Source organism: Rattus rattus, chromosome 2 (genome assembly GCF_011064425.1).
Source record: "Rattus rattus isolate New Zealand chromosome 2, Rrattus_CSIRO_v1, whole genome shotgun sequence".
NCBI lineage: Eukaryota > Metazoa > Chordata > Mammalia > Rodentia > Muridae > Rattus > Rattus rattus.
This window is the reverse complement of record NC_046155.1, coordinates 34,767,838-34,792,930: the sequence shown is the minus strand read 5'-3', so window position 1 is coordinate 34,792,930 and position 25,093 is coordinate 34,767,838. Positions and strand designations below refer to the sequence as shown.

The following is a 25,093-nucleotide window of genomic DNA, read 5'->3' as shown; positions in this document are numbered from 1 at the left end:
GCTGCCATGGATCCAGTCCTAGTCCTGGTGCTCACTCTCTCCTCTCTGCTTCTCCTCTCACTCTGGAGACAGAGCTCTGGGAGAGGGAAGCTCCCTCCTGGTCCAACACCTCTCCCAATCATTGGAAACGCCCTTCAGATATATATGAAGGACATCGGCCAATCAATAAAAAAGGTAAGTATTTTTTAAGCTTCTCCACTGTTACAAAAGACAATTAATCACTATTATCATTTAACTGTTTTCTTGTAAAGCAAATATTCCCATAGGTTCTTACATTTAGAGTGCCATTGTCAGAAACAATAGAATACTGTAGTGTATACAGTTCTCTGAGTGTGTGTGTGTGTGTGTGTGTGTGTGTGTGTTTGTGTGTGTAGACGTAAGGGTTGCAAGAGTGGGTAAAAAGGCCAGAGGCTGGGCTGGAGAGATGGCTCAGTAGTTAAGAGCACTGACTGCTCTTCCAAAAGTCCTAAGTTTATAATCCCAGCAACCACATGGTGGCTCACAACCATCTGCAATGAGATCTGATGTCCTCTTCTGGTGTATCTGAAGACAGCTACAGTGTGCTCATATAAATAAATAAATCTTAAAAAAAAAGCCAGAGGTTGAAGTTGACTGTCTTTTTTTTTTTTTTTTTTTCTGAGACAAGGTTGGGTTGGTCACTGAACATAGAGCTCAGTGAATGGCTAGTCTGGGTGACCATCACGGCCCAGGATCCTCCTGTCTGTGCCTTCCTATGGCTGGGATTACTGACTGGAGAACACCCACCTTTTTATGTATTCACTGGACTCTGAATTCCAGTCCTGACGATTGCACAGCAAGCATTTTACCACTCTCCATACACAAGGGAGTGAAAAAATGGTAGATTTCGAATTCTTAAACACAGAATGCTCTGAAAAGAGCTCAGGAGGTGATCCTGAAGCAAGTTCAAAGCAGTGGCACATTTGTCCAGTACAGGCTTTGGGAACTGACTGCCCAGGTAGCAGAAATCAGCCAAGTGGGGTTCAAATTTGGGTCTTTCATTTACTAGTCATGTAATGTAGAATGATGTCATACAGGTGAAGGCAGGTACAAGACAGAACGAGACTTGTCATTGGACAAGAAGGGAGGATGGGCAGGAGAAAAGTTTGAGGGGAGAGGAAGAGACTGGAACAAGAAGGCAGAAAAGCTGCGGAGAGAACATGGAGGCGGATGTTAAGATCTACTCTGTTATTTACAGGTCGTTACAAATATCCTTAAGGGATGGATGTGTATAGGGCTTTGTATGTTTAGGTGGGCAATTATATCTTATCAATTGGATCAGAGGTTATTGTATTGTGTGTTCTTTCATGTAGCGATTTAAGTTTAAGAGAGTGTGCAGTGGCTAGAGACACTGGGCCACCATGGAGCTGGGATATGTGTTTCTGGCATGGTGGCAACCTGCCTTGGGAACTAGATGGGTAGAGAGATTGCTACCAGGCTCAGAGAGAAGCCATCACCAGTGTGATATGGGATGGAGCAGAGCGGGTGAGAGGCTTTGCTGACTGAGATGAAAATATCTACCAGATATTTTGGGGCACTGCACTGCCGGATCTAGTGTGAGGTTAAAGAAATCCATTCTTTTAAATAATTTTACAACAACAATGCAATACTGAGATGGATTTGAAATTCCCTGGGATTCAGTCGTTTTAGCTGTTCAATTGACAAATGGGGTCAAGGTGTTGGTGAGCTGTGGTGATTTCTCTCATCATGAGTTAGAATCATTCTGCCTGTGGCAGTTATTAAAAATAGCACAATTTTTATGTATGAAGTCCAGCAACATTTGAAGATGTTTTTTCTTTTTTCTTTTCTTTTTTTTTTTTTTTTTTTCGGGGCTGGGGACCAAACCCAGGACCTTGCGCTTCCTAGGCAAGCGCTCTACCACTGAGCCAAATCCCCAACCCCTGAAGATGTTTTATAAGGATAAAAAAATCATCAACAGTATGATGACATCGTGAGCAATTTAGGCTACATACTGATTTTTTTGCTGTTATTTTAATCTCTCTCTCTCTTTTCTTTCTTTCTGTTTTTTTTCCAATTTTCCAGTTTTCAAAAGTCTACGGCCCTGTATTTACTCTGTATTTGGGCATGAAGCCCTTTGTGGTGTTGCATGGGTATGAAGCTGTGAAGGAAGCTCTTGTTGATCTAGGAGAGGAATTTTCTGGAAGAGGCAGTTTCCCAATATCTGAAAGAATTAACAAGGGCCTTGGTAAGTGTGAGTACAAATGTATCTTTGTGTGAGTTGAGCCTCGGCCATGCAGATGAGACTTAATGAGCTCTTCAGGCAGCTCAGAGCCATTAGGATGGCACCACGTGTCAGTTCTGTGCCTGCCTCCTGACTAGTTTCTGTTTCCCATTCTGGTAGGAGTCATTTTTAGCAATGGGATGCAATGGAAGGAGATCCGGCGTTTCTCCATCATGACCCTGAGGACTTTTGGGATGGGCAAGAGGACCATTGAGGACCGTATTCAAGAGGAGGCTCAGTGCCTTGTGGAGGAACTGAGGAAGAGCAAAGGTAGGTGTTGCTCAGTGTCCCTGACCAGCTTGCTCCTTTCTGTAATGGTCTCCATGGTAACACTTCTGTGACAGTTTACTTTTAGGGTAATGCTTGGCAATGCTTGGCATTTGAGGAATGGTTTGGTACAGAGATCCAAGGAAACTTTCGTAGCTCTGTGCCTTCCATGTTTTTTCATAATGTCTGTGCATCTGGGCTGGGGATAAACCTCATTAAATTCTGTTTTGTGCCAAACTTTATTTTCCAAAATGCCACACAGACAGAAAAATTGAATATCACATATCAAATTTGGCAGTGTTTCTCCATGACATAATTGTTGGCTAACTATTTTAGAACATTTCACTAGGGACATCTTTGTGAGATGACATTATGGAAGTTATCTGTTACTCCACGGAACATGAAAACGTGCATGCTTTTGCTTAATAGCTCTGGTTTGTAGCTTCGGCCTCCCTGAAAGTCGTGTCTGGGGTTCTTTACAGGCCTGTGTCTGCAGTGTTTACAGCAATGGTGTTCACCCATGGTTTCTAGTCTCTAGGCATCGTTAATGCCCCTTGAGTGCTTGTGGTTTGCTTCTCAGTTTTTGGCTACTGAAAGATGTCAGCACGAGTTATTTCATGTTACTCACTGTACACTTCATTGTTTGCATACTTTACAGAGTTGTCTACATCACAAAAGGGAAGTTTTAAATTGATCTATTGAACCAAATCATAAATATTATTGTTTAACCTCAACTTCTCTAATTGTAAGTTGGCTCTATTTTAAGTTCTCCTTACATTATTCTCTATCTATATTTTTGTACTAATTGTGAATTTTATCTTCTATGTTTTATGAGGGTATGACATCTAGGGCTGCCCCTGTCAAGGCTAGCTAATACAGCTAACGATAGCAAATACTTTCCCCAAAGCGTGCTTTTGGCATACAATCCAGCCGCTCCATCTATGGCCCTCAACCACCTCCTTTAGTAAATTCCCATGCACTGGGTAAATCCATTTACAGCCAGGGCGAGGGATGGTTAAGAACCCACCACAACCATGGCCCAGAGGTCTCTGCATACTTTGCATTTCTAAACTTACAAAGTCTGCCTTTTCCTGTCTCAGTAGTCCCTTTGCCTACAAACTCCAACAAAGGCCTGGTCTCTGCTCTCCCTTGGCCGTCTGCTTTCTATGCCATGGGAACTGTCTTTGTCTTTTCTAGGAGAGTCTGTTGAAGGATATCCCGATCAGCAAACCTCACAATATCTGAATGAAAACAAAACTCTAGCTGGATTTTTGAAACAATTAGACTTTGAGTTAGAATATTAATGATAATTTTTACCTACTCTGCCTCCACTCTTGGCTGTGCTCATCCGAGATGTAATTGTCACAGTAAATACAATTTTCAGCTTGGATTCCAAATGACTTTGATATTGAGAATCAGACTTTGACTGAGAACTCCCTTTCTCCAAATTTGAAATTAATGATTCCAGTGATTATTTCTTTCTCTCCTATGCCGAAATTAAAAAGTAATCTTGAACACTCAGTGTTATGGTGTGTTTAAACAGAAAAGGGGTCTGGTTTAGGTATTATTAACTACTAAATAGGCTTCTTCTGTTGAATTCCCCATCACTTGTGCACAAGTACCTTTTAAAACTAATAATCAATGATTGTATATGCTTATTGCACATGCATATATTTGCAATGATAGCATAGTAACTAGCATTTTGTCTCCTTAGACATTTATCAGTTCTTCTTGGGGTAATCAGAATCACTGTCTACCTGTTCTTTAAAAAATATGTAAGGAATTGATATAACTGCAGCCACTGTGCTGTGCTTTGGAGAACTAGAGTTTCTTCTTCCCATGTAACTATATTTGTTTCTCATTCTCCAGCCTCTCTATTCTTTTTATTTTGTTAATCATTCCATTCATTTACTTCTCAAATGATATCCCACTTCCTAATTACCCCCTTCACAAACTCCCATCCCATGATATCCCACTTCCTGGTTACGCTGTCCATCAGTCCCTCAGCCCACATCTGCCCTCCCACCTCCCCTTTGCCTGTATGAGAGTTCTCACCCACCCGCTTACCCACACTCTCCTGTCCCACTGCTCCAGCATCCCCCTATTCTTAGTCATCAAACTTCTCCAGGACCAAGGGCCTCCCTTCCTCTTGCTGTCAGGCAAGACCATCCTCTGCTACATATGTGTCTAGAGACATAGATCCACCAGGTACATTCCTTGGTTGGTGGTCTAGACTCTGGGAGAACTAGGTGGTCAGGCCAGTCAATGTTGTTCTTTCAACGGGGTTGCAATCCCCCTCTGCTCCTCCAGACCTTCTGCCAGCTCCTCCACCAGGTTCCCCGAGGTCTGTTTGATGGTTGGCGCCAAGCATCCACATCTGCATTGGTCAGTTGCTGCCTGGACTTCCTCAGGAACTGCCACACAGGGTTCCTGTTAGTAAGCACCTCTTCTTGACCACGGCCATAGTGTTGGGTTTGATGTCTGCAGACATGAAGGATCCCCAGATGGGGCAGTCCCTGGTTGGCTCTTCTTTCAGTCTTTGTTCCATTTTTTTTTGTCCCTGTTCTTCCTTTGCACAGGAACATTACTGGATTAAAAACTTTGAGATGGGTGGGTGTCCCCATCCCTCAACTGGGGACCATGCCTATCTGCTGGAGGAGGTCTCTGTAGGATTTCTCACCCCCCTTTCTGCACATTTTGGATAGTCATACCTGATGGGTCCTGAGAGCCTCACAGTTCCCTGGTGTCTGGGACCCTCTGGTGGACATCTCCAGTTCCTCATCACCCGCCCCCTACATAGTTTTGTTCAACTTCCTAACCCTCTGTACCTCTCTCACATCTCCTGCAGACCCTGATCCTGATCGCCCTCCTTTCTTCCTCCCTGGTCCCTCTTTCCTTCCACCTCCCCTGATCATCCTAGCCCCCCCTCAATTCAGGACTGATGCATTCACACCCTGGTCTTCCTTCATCTACACTCCATACGTTCTGTGGGTTGTATTATGGGCATTGTGGGCTTTTGGGCTAATATCCACTTATTAGTGAATACATACCATATGTGTTCTTTTGTCTTTGGGTTATCTCACTCAGGCTGATATTTTCAAGTTTCATCCATTTGCCTGTGAATTTCATGAAGTCATTGTTTTTAATCACTGTGTAGTACTCCATTGTATATATGTACCACATTTTCTGTATCCATTCTTCTGTTGAGGGACATTTACGTTGTTTCTAGCTTCTGGCTATTATAAATAAGGCTGCTATAAACACAGTGGGGCATGTGTCCTTATTATATGTTGGAGCATCTTTTGGGTATAAGCCCAGGAGTGGTATAGCTGTGTCCTCAGGTAGAACTATTTCCAGTTTTCTCAGGAACCACCACACTGATTTCCAGAGTGGTTTTACCAGCTTTCAGTCCCACCAGCAATGGAGGAGTGTTCCTAAAACCATCCAGTGGAAAAAAGACAGCATTTTAAAAAAAGTGGTGCTTGTTCAACTGGAGGTCAGCATGTAGAAGAATGCAAATAGATCCATACTTATTGCCCTGTACAAAGTTCAAGTCCAAGTGGATCAAGAACCTCCACATAACACCAGATACACTGAAACTATTAGAGGAAAAAGTGGGGAAGAGTCTCAAACACATGGGCACAGGGGAAAATTTCCTGAACAGAACACCAATGGCTTATGCTCTAAGATCAAGAATCGACAAAAGGGACCTCATAAAATTGCAAAGCTTCTATAAGGCACTGTCATTAGGACAAAACAGAAAACAACAGATTTGGGAAAGGTCTTTATCAACCCTACATCTGATAGAGAGCTAATATTCAATATATACAAAGAATTCAGGAAGTTAGACTCCAGAGAATCAAATAGCCCTATTAAAAACGAGGTACAGAGCTAAACAAAGAATTCTCAACTGAGGAATATTGAATGGCTGAGAAACACCTAAAGAAATGTTCAACATCCTTAGTCATCAGGAAAATGCAAATCGAAACAACCCTGAAATTTCACCTCATACCAATGAGAATGGCCAAGATGAAAAACTCAGGTGACAACAGATGCTGGCAAGGATGTGGCGAAAGAGGAATATTCCTCCATTGTTGGTGGGATCACAAGCTAGTACAACCATTCTGGAAATTACTCTGGAGGTTCTTTAGAAAAATAGATATTGCACTACCTGAGGACCCAGCTATACCTCTCCTGGGTGCTCCAACATATAACAAGGACACATGCTCCACTGTGTTCATAGCAGCCTTATTTATAATAGCCAGAAGCTGGAAAGAATCCAGATGTCCGTCAACAGAGGAATGGATACAGAAAATGTGGTACATCTATACAATGGAGTACTACTCAGCTATCAAAAACAATGACTTTATGAAATTCATAGGCAAATGGATGGAACTTGAAAATATCATCCTCAGTGAGGTAACCCAGTCACAAAAAAACACACTCACAGGTAAGTGAATACAATCCCAAAAGCTTGGATTACTCAAGATTTTCATAGACCACATGAAGCTCAAGAAGAAGAACAACCAAAGTGTGGATGCTTCAGTCCTTAGAAGGGGGAACAAAAATACTCATTGGAGGAGATATAGAGACAAAGTTTGGAGCAGAAATGGAAGAAATGGACATTCAGAGCCTGCCCCACCTGAGGATCCAACCCATATACATACAGCCACTAAATCTAGACAATATTGGGGATGCCAAGAAGTGCATGCTGACAGAAGCTTGATATAGGTGTCTCCTGACAGACTCTGCCAGAGGCAGATGCTCCTGACAACTACAGAGGCAGATGCTCACAGTCAATTGTTGAACTGAGAACAGGGCTCTAACTGGTGTAGTTAGAGAAAGGATAGAAGGAATGTAAGGGATTTGCAACCCCATAAGAACAATATCAACCAACCAGAGCTCCCAGGGACTAAACCACCACCCAAAGAGTACACATGGCTTCAGCTGCCTATGTTGCAGAGGATGGCCTTGTGGTGCACCAATGGGAGAAGAAACCTTTGGTCCTGCCAAGGCTGTTTCCCCCAGTGTAGGGGAATGTTTGGGTGCGGAGGCAGGAAGGGGTGGGTTGATGGTGGGGGAACACCCTCATAGAAGAAGGAGTAGGGGGATGGGATAGGGCGTTTATGGATGGAAAACAGAAAGGTGATAACATTTGAAATGTAAGTAAATAAAAAATTCAAAAAGACATTAAAACAACAACAACAACGACACCACCACCACCACCACCACCACCACCACCACCACCACCACCACCACCACCACCAAACTACCTATATTATGTTGATGGTTTTCATGCAATAGCATCAATGTCACTAGAGGGTGAGCTTTGATAAAAATGTGGGCTCTGGTGCTATTAAAGGTTATTTTCACAATAGGAACCTCTTGTTAGTTTTCCACCCTGGACTATGAACATGGTTACTACTTAGCAATTTCACGTTTATGTTTGACCTGTGTGTTATTAATGATATTTTTAAAAATTTAACTTATTTAGGGCAGACGAAGCTGTCTTTTCCCCCCCATATTTATTTATTTATTTATTTATTTATTTATTTATTTATTTATTTTATCTTTATTAACTTGAGTATTTCTTTCTTTTTTTATCTTTATTAACTTGAGTATATCTTATTTACATTTCGATTGTTATTCCCCTTCCCGGGATCCCGGTCAACATCCCCCTAATCTCTACCCCTCCCCTTCTACATGGGCTTCCCCTCCCCACCCTACCCCCATTACCACCCTACCCCCAACAATCACGTTCACTGGGGTTCAGTCTTGACAGGGCCAAGGGCCCTTCCACTGGTGCTCTTACTAGGCTATTCATTGCTACCTATGAGGGTGGAGCCCAGGGTCAGTCCATGTATAGTCTTTGGGTAGTGGCTTAGTCCCTGGAAGCTCTGGTTGGTTGGCATTGTTGTTCATATGGGATCTTGAGCCCCTTCAAGCTCTTCCAGTCCTTTCTCTGATTCCTTCTACGGGGGTTCTGTTCTCAGTTCAGTGGTTTGCTGCTGGCATTCGCCTATGTATTTGCTGTATTCTGGCTGTGTCTCTCAGGAGAGATCTACATCCGGTTCCTGTCAGCCTGCACTTCTGCAGTACTGGAGGTCTCTCTTGCCCTGCAGCCTCAGGAGTGCCCTACTGTCTGGGCGATGAGCTCTCTCTCCCACCGGGTTTGGGAGCAGGGAGTTGTGGGCCAGGATCAGCGAGGTTCGGGCCCCAGCTAGAAACCAGAAGTGCCCAGTCCCAGAGGCATTTTGCCTTTGTGTGTCCTGAGTCCACCAGGCAGTCACTTGGATTAGTAAATTTGGTCTTACCTCTGGTCTCTCCTGGGCCTGAAGTCACTCCTCAGAGCCAGGTTTCACCTCTCTGTGAGTGCTGCAACCATAAAGGCCTGCCCCTCCTTCTCTTGGGACCCTGTGTGCAGGGGGCTCAGGTGGAGCTAGGTTTTTTCCTCTAGAGTCAGAAATGTGGGCAGAGAGTAGTCTCCTCTGGCTTCCCAGGCGTGTCTGCCCCCCTGAAGGTCTAGCTCTCCCTCCCATGGGATTTGGGTCAACCTTTCTTTTTTTGGTCTTCCTTTCTGCTGGTTATATTTGCAATTCCTTCAAATATTCATCTGTGTTAAAGATGGTTAGATTATTCTTTTCTTCCTTCCTATACTAATATTTAATTATCTATAAGCTTTCTAGAGAGATGTGATTCTGTGTTTGTAACTGTTAGGTCTTTAAAATTGCTTTGTGTTTCTTCTTCCTCCTCCTCTCCCTCCTCCTCCTCTTCCTCCTTTTCTCCTCCTCCTTTCCTCCTCCTCCTCCTTTCCTCCTCCTCTTCCTCCTTCTCCTCCTTCTCCTTCTCCTCCTTCTTTGAGACAAGGGTTTTGATGTGTAGTTCAGACAGGCCTAGGACTTTCAGACTGGTGGTGTTGGATAACTCTCAGCTCTCCTCTTGTGTTTCCTGAGTGCTGGGATTACAGATGGCTACTACCATGCCTAGCACTATTTAAATACCTATTTTAAAAACATCATTTCCACATCATTCTTCTTTTCCTTGCCAAAGAGGTCACTCAGGCCCAATGTGTAAACAAAGGCAGAGACACTAATATAATGTTTGGATAACCATCCAGAAACAAGGGTAGAAGGAGTTGGGTTTTTCCCATTAATTCATTTATTTATTTACTTTACATCCCAATTAGAAGGTGTTATTAAATCAGGTCTAAAAAAAGCAGTGTTCTGGTTTTTGATATACCATAGTTCTACCTAATAGAGTATTTCTAGGAACCTATTTCATTATTTATTTATTTATTTAATTTATTTTTGAGAAAAGTTTTCTTTATGTAACTGCCCATGGCTCTCCTAGAACTGGCTCTCTGCCCAATTCTGCCTCACAACTGCTGGGTTTAAAGGGCTGTACCATCAACACCTGGTTAAGTATGTTCTTATTTTTAATCTCTTTACTATATTTTATGTGCACTGGTGTTTTGCTGCATCTACATCTGGGTCAGATGTTGGAGTCACAGACAGCTGTGAGCTGCCATGCTGCTCCTGGTATTTGAACCTGGGTCCTCTGGAAGAATATTTAGTGTCCTTAACCTCTGAGGCATATCTCTGGGTCCTTCTAGGAATTTATTAATTCAGAGTTTATAAAATACATCAATATACTATTAAAGAGTCTTTTATGTATATGTATTAACGTTTATTTTTACTATTTCCCACTATCCAGGTGCCCCTTTTGATCCCACCTTTATCCTGGGCTGTGCTCCCTGCAATGTGATATGCTCCATTATTTTCCAGAATCGCTTTGATTATAAAGATCCGACTTTTCTTAACTTGATGCACAGATTTAATGAAAACTTCAGGCTTTTCAGCTCCCCATGGCTACAGGTGAGGTCAAGGCTTTTCTTTCTAAGAAGCCATCTAGGTTTTTCCTCTGAGAAGGCCACAGCATTATCTGGATTTATTCCTTTTCAGATATTTCAGAGATGCAATGTGCAACTTTCTTTTTTACTTCCTCCTTCCTTCCCTTCCTCCTTCTCTCCCTTCCTAATCCCTTCCTCCTTTATTTTCTCTGCCTTCATCCTCTCTCTCCTCTCTCTCCTCTTTATTCTCTCTCTCTCTCTCTCTCTCTCTCTCTCTCTCTCTCTCTCTCTCTCTCTCTGTGTATGTGTGTGTTGCAGAAGCCAAAGCTGGAGTTATGGGATGTTATGAGCTTTATGATTCTGTGAATCGAACTCTGGTTCTTCAAGATGAGCTTGTTCTCTTAACTGCTAAGCTGTATCCCGAGGTGTTGTTGCAGGTTATTAAATATTCCTTTGTACTTTTATGTTCTGAAGGCAGAAAGTATTAGTAAATTCCTAAACCATATGTTTTATCATACTTGTTCTCCAAAGTGTCTGTCTCTTTAGCTGCTGACAGATTCTACTCTCCTATGATCGATAAGAGTTAAAGATGACAGAGAGGAAAATAGAGAAGAGAAGGAAGGAAGGAGATAATGTAGAGATACAAACAGTAGAACAAAGAAAGCAAAAGATGAGAAGTAGGGAGTGGAAGAGTGGAAGAGTAGAAGAGACATGAAGAAGTTCCCACCAGACTAGCTGTATGCCTAGTCCCAGTCCCAGAGTTAAGGAATCGGCAGAAGTGCATGCTTAGAACTTTTCCCCAGGTACTTTCTTAGTTTTTACCTGTCACGGGTGTTCCATGGCTCTTGAAACATCAGTATACATGGATGCTTTTGAGTGTCCTGATTTTCCAAAGACAGCCTCTCCCCAGCTCTTCTTCTGGTTATTCCTGTTCTGCCAGGAGCTGTAATTGTTTTCTTTGGTCTCAGGTGACCCTATGCTGCCTGGAGGAATATTGAGGTTTTTTGATAGTCTTTACAATGTTTCCACCCTGATGAGTTCTAAGTTAGGTGAAACAAAGACAAATGCTTTGGCTAGTATTTCAGCTTCTTCCCCTAGACCCTTGTTAGGTTAAAACACAAAAACTATCACCCCCAACACCCAGGCAGAATCAATGGCCACAGTACTATACACTGGGGACAGGACTCTTGTTATGGATGCCACCAAGACAGGGCAGAGGTGACACAAGTGCAAAGCAATGCTACGATGCCTTCCTAGTTTTTTCCCTCAACTTTCCATTGGTTTATGTGAACAGCTACTACTTTCCATACTTCTAGTAAAGTTAGTTCAGACAATTTTTGATTTTAGGTTTATGCATGTGTGTGTGTGTGTGTGCGCGTGCGTGCGTGTGTGTGTGTGTGTGTGTGTGTGTGTGTGTATGTGTGTATTTTCACATTAGTGTCATCTTGGGATATAATGGATGTGTTAAGACAGCAGAGAACTTTATTCTTCAGAAGAGAATACAAATGCCTAGAAACCATAAAACCACAAAAGTCCAAGCGTTACCTTGGTAGTTGCAGAGGCACGCCCAGGTTCTTGATAGCTGTCTAGGAGACTGTTGCAATCCTTCTATCTATAACAGGCTTGTCTGCCAATCAAAGTTCATTTTCATCCCTTCACCTAACAGTGATTTTCTTTAAAGAGTTTATTTATTTATTTCATGTATATGAGTGCTCTGTTCGCATGTACACTTGCAGGCCAGAAGACAGCATCAGATCACATTACAGGTGGTTGTCAGCCTCCATGAGGCTACTAGGAATTAAACTCAGGACCTCTGGAAGAGTGGCCAGTGCTCTTAATCGCTGAGCCATCTCTCCAGTCCCAGCAGTGAATTTGCCATTGAGGCTATCAAAGTTAAAGAATGTTTGGGAGCACAGAGGCTGTCAGCAACTTTTGAGTACTAGGGCTTCCAAAGCAAAGACTCAGCCTAGCTGAAGCTGGGCTCTGGCTGAGAAAGTAGTCTAGGTCGGGTTATTAAGATGATTGACATCTGGGTATATAAAACCTAACTCTGTTGGGTTGTCATGTTCAAGAACATCACCATCTACTAAACTGGCATCCTACTTTGTAGACGAGAGTTACATAGTTTTATCGGAATCATTTGACCACTATTGTATATAAATATTAGTCCATAAAATGTTTCCATAAAATGTCCATAGAATTGAGTTTCATGATATCCTTGAGCCCTTCCCAGTAGAAGTATTATGGAATGACTCTAGTCTGTCTCTGGTTCACTGAACTTCCCTGATCTCTTAGTTTATCTCATGCAGGAGAGTTATGGACTTCCAGTAGTTTAAGATTGGAGGTATAAAGGAGAGAGTGGAAGAAAGATGCTTTAGTAATGTAAAAAAAATGTTGGTTTGATTGTTGGAGATGCTTATTATCCCTGGTCATGTGATCAGTTCAGTGTAGTCTTTGCAGCATTTTCCTTTATACATATCGTGTACACTGAAATGTTTCTCCTGAAGTTTCTCCTGGTTTGTAAAAAAATGTATTCTTTCTTCATATATTACATCCCTACCACAGCTACTTCTCCCTCTAGTCACCCTAGTCACCTCCTCCCTTGTCTCACAGATCTCTTCCTTTGTTTCCCTTCAGAAAAGAGCAGGCCCCCCAGGGATATCAATGGAAGATGACTTACAATTATACTAGGTACAAACTCTCATATTAAGGCTGGGGATGGTAAACAGTAGGAAGAAAAGGTCCTAAGCGCAGGCAATAAAGTCAGAGATCCCACCCCCTCAGATTCTTTGGAATCCCACAAAAACACAAAGTCACACAAATATAACATATGTGCAGAGGATTTAGCTCAGATTCATACAGGCTCTGTGATTGTTGCTCCAGTCTCTGTCAGCCCCTATGATTCCTGCTTAGTACATTCTGTGGGCCTTGTTCTACTGGTGTCTTTGACCCCCTCCCCTTGCTTTGCCTAATGTGTGGCTGTGTCACCCTAGTTTCTAACCAGGGTCATGGTACTCATGACTTGAGTTTAATTAATGATCTTTAATCTTCAAGGTCTGCAATACTTTCCCTGCCATTATTGATTACTTCCCTGGAAGTCATAACCAAATACTTAAGAATTTCTTCTATATAAAAAACTATGTTTTGGAGAAAGTAAAAGAACACCAAGAGTCCTTGGACAAGGACAATCCTCGGGACTTCATTGATTGTTTCTTGAACAAAATGGAACAGGTAAAATATTATTTGTTGTGTTGCATTATCTGATTTGTTGATGATTTCTGTAATTACTAAGAATGCATAACTGTTCAGGCAAGAAGTACTTTAAGTGAAGTACTTTCTGTGTGCATGGAACTGGACTAGCAACCATAAACGGTTTAAACATTACATTGTTATATAACTGGAACATGTGGGAACAGCTTTTAAGTATCAACAAGCTGTCTGAGTCAAGAGAGGATAAGTACCAGGTAAAGTAGAAAAACAAGTCAGGCATTAAAAATACCCAGCATTGGAAGGAAAGGGGGACATGGTTATATCAGAGTATGTGGGAGAAGGAGAAGAAACCCACTGGGCAAGTTTCCTGGATGACCTGAAGTTTGATACAGATATTCGAGTATTTTAATCCAGGAAGAGGGGAGAGGATTTCACCTGGGCACAATGAAGTGATGCAGTAAAGAGTTGGGGCGGATGGATCTGTAGTTGAGTATAGTTGGAAATGATTCTCCACGGATGAGGAGGGACATGTTTTTCAAGCACTCTACAAACCTACATATTGGCATGAGAATCTGTATCTGTAAGCCTGAATAACAGTCTAATGCACATTATACTCAGGGTAAGTTTCCTGTGAACTCTATAGGATGAGCTATATGGTACCTACTTTAGCTTGATAAATGTCTATATTGTAGATGTGTAGATTCAGAAATAAATTCTAGGCGTCCATTTTCATAGTCCATTAGCTTTGTTTTAGTTAATGGGATGGATGCTGCAAACAGCAGGAGCTATGTTGGAAATTTCAGTAGTAAGAAGTATTCTGTGCCTTGGTAAGTTTAACCAGGAGGAAAGGATTGATATGGTCAATTAGAATAGTGGTAGGAAAGGTTCAGGAACAATTGCAGAATTGGGGTAGTATGATTCTAGGAGCCAGAGATCAGGGAGGACTGGACTAAAACAGTTCATTCAGGAAATAGTGACATACTTACTGAGGGGAGGAAAAGAACAGAAGAAGCTATAAAGAGCTGACTGTGGGCTCAAACCTCGCTGATCCTGGCCTACAGCTCCCTGCTCCCAAACCCCATGGTACAGAGAGCTGATCGCCCAGAAGTGTGAGCAATCCTGAGACTGCAGGGCAGGAGAGACTGCCACTGTTGCCCAACTTTGCCCACATCCTTGGCCCAAGAGAAAACTGTATAGTGCCTCTGGGCATTGGAAGATTAGAGCAGTCAAGCTGCAGGAGCACTGCAAGCCAAACTGCACCTGGATCTGAGCAGACCTGGTGAAACAGCTCCCTGCACCCAAATCCCATGGGAGGGAGAGCTAGACCTTCAGAGGGGCAGACACGCCTGGGAAACCAGAGGACACTACTCTCTACCCACATTCTGACTCAAGAGGAAAACACCTAGTGCCATGTGGGCCCCCTGTGCACAGGGACCTAAGAGAAGTTGGGGCAGGCCCTTTTGGTTCCCGCCCACTGGGCCAGCTGAAAACCAGTGAACAGGAACAACTACAGAACTGAGAGCAGAACACTCTGTTCCCATAACTGGCTGAGAGAAAACAGGAAAACAGGTCTACAGCACTCCTGACACACAGGCTTATAGGATGGTCTAGCCACTGTCAGAAATAACAGAACAAGGTAACACCAGAGACAACCTGATGAGTGAGAGGCAAGCTCAGGAACCCAAGCAACAGAAACCAAGACTACATGGCATCATCAGAGCCCAATTCTCCCAACAAAGCAAACACTGAATATCCAAACACACCAGAAAAGCAAGATCTAGATTTAAAATCATATTTGATCATGATGATGGAGGACTTCAAGAAAGACATGAAGAACTCCCTTAGACAAATGCAGGAAAACATAAATAAACAAGTAGAAGCTTATAGAGAGTAATCACAAAAATCCCTGAAAGAATTCCAGTAAAACACAATCAAACAGTTGAAGGAATTAAAAATGGAAATAGAAGCAATGAAGAAAGAACACATGGAAACAACCCTGGATATAGAAAACCAAAGGAAGAGACAAGGAGCCATAGATACAAGCATCACCAACAGAATACAAGAGGTAGAAGAGAGAATCTCAGGAGCAGAAGATCCCATAGAAATCATCGACACAACTGTCAAAGATAATGTAAAACGGAAAAAGCTACTGGTCCAAAACATACAGGAAATCCAGGACTCAATGAGAAGATCAAACCTAAGGATAAAAGGTATAGAAGAGAGTGAAGACTCCCAGCTTAAAAGACCAGTAAATATCTTCAACAAAATCATAGAAGAAAACTTCCCTAACCTAAAGAGAGAGATGCCTATAAACATACAAGAAGCCTACAGAACTCCAAATAGATTGGACCAGAAAAAGAAACTCCCTCCCCGTCACATAATAGTCAAAACACCAAATGCACAAAAACAAAGAAAATATTAAAAGCAGTAAGGAAAAAGGTCAAGTAAAAATATAAAGGCAGACCTATCAGAATTACACCAGACTTCTAACCAGAGATTATGAAAGCCAGAAGATCCTGAACAAGTGTCATACAGGCCCTAAGAGAACACAAATGCTAGCCCAGGTTACTGTATTCAGCAAAACTCTCAATTAACATAGATGGAGAGTATACAAGAACTCCAAGACCCAGAGAGCCAAATAGCCTGGCCAAAATGAGTTATTTGAAACCATCTGTAATGAAGTTGCTGACATTCAAATTTATTTATTAATGTTTTGAGTTCTGTGAGCTTCTTATGTTTATGGGCATCTTTCTTGGAGTTAGAAATTCTTCTGTTTGAACTGGTCCTTTTGAACAGATTGTTTTAGGAAGTCAAATATGTTTAGGAAGGTGAGCTCAAGTGCTGAACCTGTTTGTTTTCAGCCAGTGTGAGATGTGGTGCAGGTGGGATGTGGGAGCAGTGGGGGTTTGGGCAGGCTGGGCCGGCGGGTTCCTCATGACCATGGACATCTAGACATTTATCAGCAGAAAGCCAGGCATAGTGCAGGAGCTTACCTATATAATGTGAACATTCAGGCTTGAATACAGTTGTAAATACCAGGTTTGTGACAGAAATGGCTGAATATGAATCATCGACAGGTAATGCGACACGGCTGAAATACGCACCATTCCGGTACAATTCGAGCTGATCAGTAATCCGGACAATCTTATCGGGGCTGCTGATAGACTAACACTGCTCAGAACATGGTTTTATATGAAGAGATTGTGAATATTTGATTGTGACTTCGAGAGGCTCAATCAACAATGACGAGAATAGCCAGAATTAAGATCATTGATTGAAACTCAGGTCATGGTACCATGACTTCGGTTGAAACTGAAGGTGACACAGTACACATTGAGCAGGGAGAATGAAGACACCAGTAGAACAGGCCCACGAAGTAACAGCAGAGGCGCCAGAACGACAGACGGGCTAAATGCTGTTTGAGTTCCAAAGTCAGAGTGAGATCTCCTTGTGCCTGAAACAGAACACTTTGTGGCAGAAACGGAGGAGAAGAAGAGGAAAACTGGGAAAATGACCGGGATGGCGTCAAACCAGCATTTTTACGTTATAGCATGCTGGAGACGAACCATACTGGGAAGAGCTCAGGTGAAACTCAATTTATGGACATTTGAGCATTTATGTGTCGATGAGATGCCGATTTGAATGTTGTTATGACAGGGCAGAACAGAGCCTGAAAGTTGCTGACGGCTCTTTAACTGACCAGCCTCCAGCAACGAGACTGGAGAGTAACTCAGCGTGCTGGCCAGTCTGAGACTGGTACAATGGCCTGTGGGCGCGGCAATGTACATGCTGACAGAGCTGCTCTGTAAGTAATAAACTTCTTCAAGAAAATCGCTGAAATGAGATGAAACACGGTGGCGAACAAGCCGTAGAAGGATTGCAGCAGTCTCCTGAACGGCTATCAAGAACTTAAATGCTAACCTGGTAACGGCGGACTTTATTGTTTCTGGTGACTGGCGAAGGGCAAAGTTCTCACCTTTTGTGCTGCATCGTATATCCCAGATTTACTGATACGCATACACGCACACACACACACGTAAAATTGTCTGAACGCTGCTGAAGTATGGTAGCTGTTCATAAACCAATGAAGTTGAGGAAAAACAGGCTGTCGTGGCATTGCTTTACGCTGATCTGTCCCCATTGATACTGCTTACCTGGTGTTGAAATGGGTAATTTTGTTTTAACAACGAAAGTGCAGGAAGAAGCTGGCCAAGCATTCTACGACGATGAACATCAAAAACCTCCAGGCGCTTATGGTACCTGAACAGAAAACTGACCAGCTTTCTGGCAGGCTGAGAATAACCGGAAGAAAGAAGCTGAGAGCATGCTGAAGGACTCAAAAATGGGTACCGTGACAGTAAGCAGAAGCACCTGAGAAGTTGAATTTAACAGTGTGGAAGTCTTGCTTGCAAACAGACCCTGAGTTCGATCCCAACTCGAAAAAAAAAGAAAGTACCTGGGGGAAAAGGATTCTAAGCATGCACTGCTGATTCCTAACTTTCTGAGTTCAGAACTGAGCATACAGCTAGTCTTAGTAAGAAGACTCTTCATGTCTTCTGCTCTTCCACTCTTCCCTTTACTCTCATCTTTGCTATTCTGCTGTTTATTATCTCTGCATTATCTCCTTCGTACAAGCTACTCTTTACTCTGTTTTTTCCTCTCTGTGCTGCTCTTGTCGATGGGAAAGTAGAATACGTCGGCAACTAGGCACTGCAGAGAACAGAAGTATGATAAAACATGTGGTTTGGGAGCTAACTGTGCTGCTGCTTGCTCAAGCATGAAACAGGCTGTGACACTGCGGCAACACACTAGGATACAACAACGATTGAAGGTAAGTAAACTTGAAAGAACCAGGTTCGATTCACGAATCATAAAGCTCATGGCATCCAGCTTTCAGCGGCTTCTGCCTGCATGCGCAGAGAGGAGAGGAAGGAGGAGGAAGGAAAGAAGGAAGGAAGAGAGGATGGGAGAGAGGAGAAGGAAGAGTGAAAGAGGATGCAGTATCTGAAAGGCAAATCAGATGATATTTCTCAGAGGAGGTAACTTCTTGAAAGAGAGCCTTGACTTCTCACCTGTAATGAGACCCTGCATTAATCTGTGCATCAAGACAGAAAATCAGTCTTATAATCGAAGCATTCTGAAAATAATGAGCATATCGTACTAACCCAGATAAGGTGAGATCAAGAGGCACCTGGATAGTGAAATAATAAAATAAACGTTAATATATGCATACTATGTATGATGTATTTACTGAAACTCTGGTCAACAAATTCCTAGAAGAGCAGAGATACACCTCGGAAAGTTACTAAACTTCCGGAACCAGACTACCGGAGCATGGCTGGCACCACGCTGTCTGTGACCCAGATGGCATGCAACACCAGTACATATATGAAGATTGAAATGAGACGCCTGCCGAGCCAGTGACCTTAGGCACCAGCAGGATAACGAGCAGGAGTGAGCGAGAGCAGGATACAGAGCCATGGGCAGACTACATGAAAGCTTTCTCAAGCAATTAAATAAATAAATATTGAGGATACAAGCTGCTGCCAGGCAGAACAGGCAGAACACTGCTGGGCACGAACCTGCCTTCTGGTGGATGTGAGTGAAATGAAATGGTGTGGGAGCCTTGTTTCTGGAGGTTATCAAGCAGCCAGTGTCTGCCTGACACGTGAGCCTGGTGACACTAACAGCTTGAGAAAATGATGTGGAAATGATGTTTTTTAAAATAGGCTATTTAAATAGTGCTGGGCGTGAAAGCACCATCATCCAGCACTCAAAGCTGAGAGGAGGCTGAGTTAATCAGCACCACTCGTGCTGAGTCTGGGCCTGTCTGAACACGCATCAAACTCCCTTGTCTCAAGAAAGGAGGAGAAAGGAAGGAAGGAGGAGAAGGGAGAGGAGAGGAGAAGGAGGAGGAGGAAGGAAAGGAGGAGGAAGAAGAGCTTGCAAACAGCTGAACTTAACGATACAAACACAGGGCTCACATCTCTAAACATGAATAATTGAAGCGTGAAACATGGGAAGGAAGAAAGAGCCAATCAGCCATCTTTGGCACAGATGGTGTTGAAGGGTGCAATATGACTTTCAGCGAAAGAAGGCAAGATTTGACCCAAATCCCATGGGAGGCTGAACTCGGGGCAGACGCCTGAGGCAGTTCTCTGCCTGAAAACTCCAGCTCACCTGAGCCCCCTGCACGAAATTTAGCCTATGTTGCAGCCTTCTGAAGGTGCACGAGGCCTCGGGCCAGGAAAAGAGTGAGACAGAGTTAATCAGGCGACTGCCTGACAGACTCCAGGACCTGAGGCAAAATGCCTGGACTGGGCACTTCCTGGTTTCTGGCTGGGCCGAACACCAGCTGATCCTGGCCCGCAGCTCCTGCTCGACCAGTGGGAGAGAGCTCATAAGCCCAGACAGTGAGGCGCGCTCTGAGCTGCAGTGAAGGAGGAACCTCAATGCTGAAGTGCAGAGCTGGAAGGCTGGGATGTGGATCTCCTGGTGCAACCAGGCTGGCTGGAAATACATAGTGGACCTTGACGACAGGCTGCTTGAACTGAACGGGGCCCGTGAGATCGAGACTGGGAAGAGCTGATCATGGCTGACAGTGACCAGGCTGGGGGGACTGAGCTGCGAGACTGCGTGAGCCGCAGGCTCCGCCGCCATGAGCGGCGTGAACTGGCTGGTAGAGCGCCAGTGAGCCTGGCTGAACTGAACCCCAGTGAGCGACGTGGGTGGTGAGGTGAGAGATGACTGAGGCGGGAGGCCTGTGAGAAGGGAGGAGTGAAGGTGGGGGATGTGTTTGGATCCCGGGAGAGGAGGCAACTGATAGAATAGTAAGGCCAAGTTATGAAGATGAAAGAAGAATACTCAGGTAATGAATGAATAAATAAAATGAAATAAATAAAATAAGTAAAATATGGAAAATTATACAAATGGATGGGAGTTACAAAATATGCAGATCAAGTAGCAAACGTGAAATTGCTGAAGTGACCGTGTTCAGTCAGGGGTGGAGAAAAGCCCAACAAGGAGGTTGTTGAGCCTTTAATGGCATGGAGCCCAGGCTGTCAGAAACTCACCCTCTAGTGACATTGATCTTGCATGAAAAGACAAATCTGACATAATATAGATGATTTATTGATGATATTGATGATGATATGATGACAAACAGTAATGACAGTAACTTAATGTCTTTTAATTTTAAACTACTTACATTTCAAATGTTATCGCCTTTCTGTTCATCCATAAACGCCTATCATCCTATAAGCTAACTGTAATTTGCAACCACTGGCTGATATTCATTTCTTGTTTTTATTGACAGACCTCACTGAGATGATATTTTCGAAGTTCGTCGCCTGTAATTTCCTTAGAATCATTATTTTTGATAATGAAATGATACTCCGATGACAGCAGATGTGCCACATTTTTCTGTATCCCATTCCTCTGTTGACGGACATCTGATTCTTTCCAGCTTCTGGCTGTTATAAAATGGGCTGCTATGAACTGATGAACGTAATCATGTGCACTTGGGAGAGAGTATAGCTCAGGTGGTGCAGTATCTATTTTCTAAAGGAACTTCCAGGTATTTCCAGAATGGTGTGCTAGCCAATGATCCCACCAGCTGGAGAACATTTTCTTTATACATCGCCTTTGTTTTCATCTTAACCCATTCTCGACAGTATGAACAGAGGTGTTCATTTACTGATGACTAAGGATGTTTCTTTAGTGTTTCTCAGCCATTCAATATTCATAAGTTGAGAATTTAACATTTAGCTGTACCTCAGGGCTGTTGTTCTCTAATTCTTCTCTATCAGATATGAGGTGATGAACCTTTCTGTTATTTCTATTTTGTCTAATAAACAAAGCTTTACTGTTTATGAGGTCCTGTCGTTAATCTTAGAGCATAAAGCCATTGATGTTCTGTTCAGTACAATAACCCATGTGTTTGAGATAACTACTTTTCATCTGTGGTTTCGAATGGCAATGAACGACGCAGGGCAACAATGTGGATCTGCGACCTCCAGTTGAACAGCTGATGTTTCCGCTGGATGTTTTGGAACGCTCTCCATTGCTGGTGAACAATATCGCGGAAATCGTGTTCTGAAAACAGAATGATTACTGGTTGTATACCGCTCCTGAAGCTTACCCAAAGATCTTCCAGCATATAATGAACGCATGCCCACTGTGACTATAACGGCCTTATTATAATAGCCAAAACTGAAACAACAGCGAAAAATGAATGCGAAAGTAATGAGCACATATATACAATGGTACTACGGTGATTAAAACAATGACTTCATGAATTACAGGCAAATAGTATTTTAATATCGGCTTACGAACTTGAACAAAAGTACATATGTATGTATTCACTAATAAATGAATATTAACCAAAAGCCACAATGCTACATAATACAACCGGCGTATGAAGCTATAGTGAAAGGAAAGACAAAGAACATCGGAAACTAAGACTCGAAGTAGAGAAAAGAACCGAGGAGGAAGAAGGAGCGACTAGTGAGTGCTAGAATAATGATTGCAAGGACCCAGGAAGTTGGTTTTCAAAACCAAGAGGCGGTGAATGACCAGAGGTCCCCATTCGAGGCTATCGGGCTCGAGACCCATCGTATGAACTGAAATGTTTGAAAGGGGGTGTCTACGAAGACCTCCTCCGGCAGATGAGCATGATGCGGTTGAGGATGGACGCCCACCCATCTGAAGTTTTGATCAATGATGTTCGTGAAAAGGGCGGGACAAAAATGGAGACGGAGCTGAAAGGAAGCCGAGGGACTGCTGATGCGGGATCGCTAAACTGCAGTAACGCTGACGTGGTCGAAGATTAACCTGGCTGGGAACCCTGTATTGGCACAGTTCTGAAATCGGAAACTGGCGAGCAATGGTCTGAAACAAACGGACACCGAAGAACGGTGAACTGAAGGCCGGGCTGGAAGGATGCAACCGTTGAAAGGCTGACGTGACGGCACGACCTGTTCCAGGTCTGAGCCATGACCAGGCGCACCAGTGTCTCTGAACACGCTTATGTGGATGATGTAACACGGCAAGAGGAAAGAGTGCTGTCTGGAGAGACTGATGACTGAGGCTCTGGGGGATGCCTGTGGGCAGGAGCAGTGGGACAGGAGGTGTGGCATGCAGGCAGGGTGGGAGACGTGACAGGAGTGAGATGGGAGTGGGAGTGAGACATCGAAGCAAATGATGGGTGAAATAAAGGTAGAGAGGCTGGAGAATGGTACATGGGAAGAAGAACTCTGGTTCAAGCACAGCATGGCTGCAGTGCCTGGTGAACGTGTTCTGATTGCCCAGAAGAACGATAAATGTTGAGAGCAAATGCTGAATACTAACTGTCATTACAGCCTTCATGTGCAATGTGTGGTGTGGGCTGTGCACAAGTGATGAAGTCAGCAGAAGAAGCCTGTTTAACAATTGTATACTGAGCCAGAACCCCTTTCTGTTGACACCATAACTGAGTGGGCTCACACAATTTGACATGAAATAATCACTGAATCGTGTTCAGAAATTTGGAGAAAGGAGTTCTCAGTGAAAGTCTGTTCTCAATATCAAAATGGTAGAGTCCAAGCTGAAACCATTTACTGTGACAGTGCAGCTCAGTGGTAACCAGAGAATGGAGGGCAAAATAGTAAAAATTATCGTTAATATTCTAACTCCAAGTCTGGTATTTCGAAACGGCTGAAATTTTAATTTTCATTCCGAATATTAATGAGTTTTAGCGATAAAATATCAGCAGACTCTCTAGAAAGACGAGACTACATGGCATGAAAGCTTTGGGCATTGAAGTGAGACCAGGCTTGTTGGGACTGGCAGACGAAAGGACTACTGAGACTGAGGAAGGCGACTGTAGTTAAATGCAAAGTGTGCAAACCTCTGTATGGTGTGTGGGTTCAATCACAAGCCTGACATGAAATGGTTTGATCATCAATTTACTGAAAGTGGTTGAGGCCATGAAGCTGACTGGATTGTATGCAAAACGCTTTGATTAGCTGTAGCTAGCTTGAACGAGGCAGCCTGGGCTCATAGAGGATTCACAGTGCAAAATGAGATGAGAACAATTGGGAAGTTGGTGAAACAGCTGATTTGGTTCAATGAATCAGTTAAAACTTCCTTTTGATGGAGCAATGCAGGCAATGAGTGTGGCAGTGAAACGTAGTAACTCGTGCTGACATCTTTGACCAAAACTGAAAACATACAACTCAGTAACGTGCTAGAGACAGAGCCGTGGGTGAACACCATTGGCACTGCAGACACAGGCAGAACCCCAGACATTTCAGGAGGCCAAAGTTTGTGGTTTATGAAACATGGAAGGCAGAGCTGCAGAACAGCGGATCTGTGTGCCAACGATACCTGAGTGAGCTGTGCAGAAGGACCGTACGAAGGGCAGGCTGGTCAGGACGCTGAGCTGAGCCTCTGGTCTCAGGATCCGTGCATCCATTGCTAAAAACTCCTGAAATGAGGAAACAGAGAGCTGATCGAGAACGTGCAGAACTGAACCATCTAATGAACTGCCTGAAACTCATTGAGACTGGAAGTGAAAAACAGAAAGAAGGCCAAAACGGCAAAATCGTGTGAAATTCAAAGAACAGAGGTTGGGGATTTGGCTCGTGGGCTGCCTGGGAAAGCAGTGTTGTTAAAGTGTTGAAAAGAATGTTTCTCCCTAGTGTGTGGAGGTGGTGAAAGATGCTTGCTGTGCAGTCGGGACTGGAATTCAGGGGTCAGTGGTCATAAAGGTGGTCTCAGTGTCCCGGCAGAAGGCACCAGGCGTGATGGTGCAGACTCCTGTGCAGAAAAAACCTCTGGCACAGATTTGTTGCCAGAATGCCGGAGTGATTGCTGGGACTTTGGAAGGCAGTCAGTGCTGTAGCTGCAGTGACAGAAATGGTGTCTTTGCTGTGTCTGAGAGGCGTTGTGGGAGAGTGTTGAACCAGGAGGCCTCAGGCTCTGTCTCAGGCGGAGGAAGCGGAGGAGGGAGGTGAGCTGAGTTAGGACTGGATCATGGCGTACTTGAACTGTGACTGTCAGACTTTGTGCAGCCAGTGGCTCTGAGGCAGTGATCGTCAGCTGGACGCTTTAGTGGCTGTGGACCTGACTGTGCAGTGGCACAGGCTGTGACAGCCGGGGTGGGACAGGGACCCATGCGACAGTACGGGGAGAGGGGATGTGGGCGGGTGTGCTTGCCAGCATGGGCCAGCACCATTACTGGCTGAAATTTCAATCAGGCTCCGGGCTAATCTAGTAAATCATTGATCCCATCGTGCACGATGTAGACTGAGTTTTAGCAGTGAGAAATAAATGATAAATCTTTCCAGTTAACCATGATTATGAATAATCATGTAATTAGCTCATATATACATTATTATATATATATATATATATATATATATATATATATATATATATATATATAATATATATATATATATATATATATATATATATATATATATATATATATATATATATATATATATATATATAATATATATATA

The 25,093-nt window shown here is 43.4% G+C and overlaps 1 protein-coding gene across 1 annotated transcript; it reads left to right on the top strand.

The window, feature by feature from the left end:
* Positions 1-13,640, top strand: LOC116893061 (cytochrome P450 2C11). The gene is made up of 5 exons (XM_032895022.1): positions 1-174; positions 2,062-2,224; positions 2,381-2,530; positions 10,241-10,401; positions 13,431-13,640. The coding sequence occupies exons 1-5, from the start codon at positions 7-9 to the stop codon at positions 13,638-13,640; spliced, it is 852 nt and encodes a 283-aa protein (XP_032750913.1). The 5' UTR covers positions 1-6.
* The last annotated feature ends 11,453 nt before the right edge of the window (positions 13,641-25,093 follow it).

Coding starts and splice junctions, on each gene's coding strand:
- LOC116893061 (XM_032895022.1), top strand. CDS start 7: ATGGATCCAGTCCTAGTCCTGGTGCTCACTCTCTCCTCTCTGCTTCTC. Junction 175..2,061: donor TCGGCCAATCAATAAAAAAG/GTAAGTATTTTT, acceptor CCAATTTTCCAG/TTTTCAAAAGTCTACGGCCC. Junction 2,225..2,380: donor AAGAATTAACAAGGGCCTTG/GTAAGTGTGAGT, acceptor CCATTCTGGTAG/GAGTCATTTTTAGCAATGGG.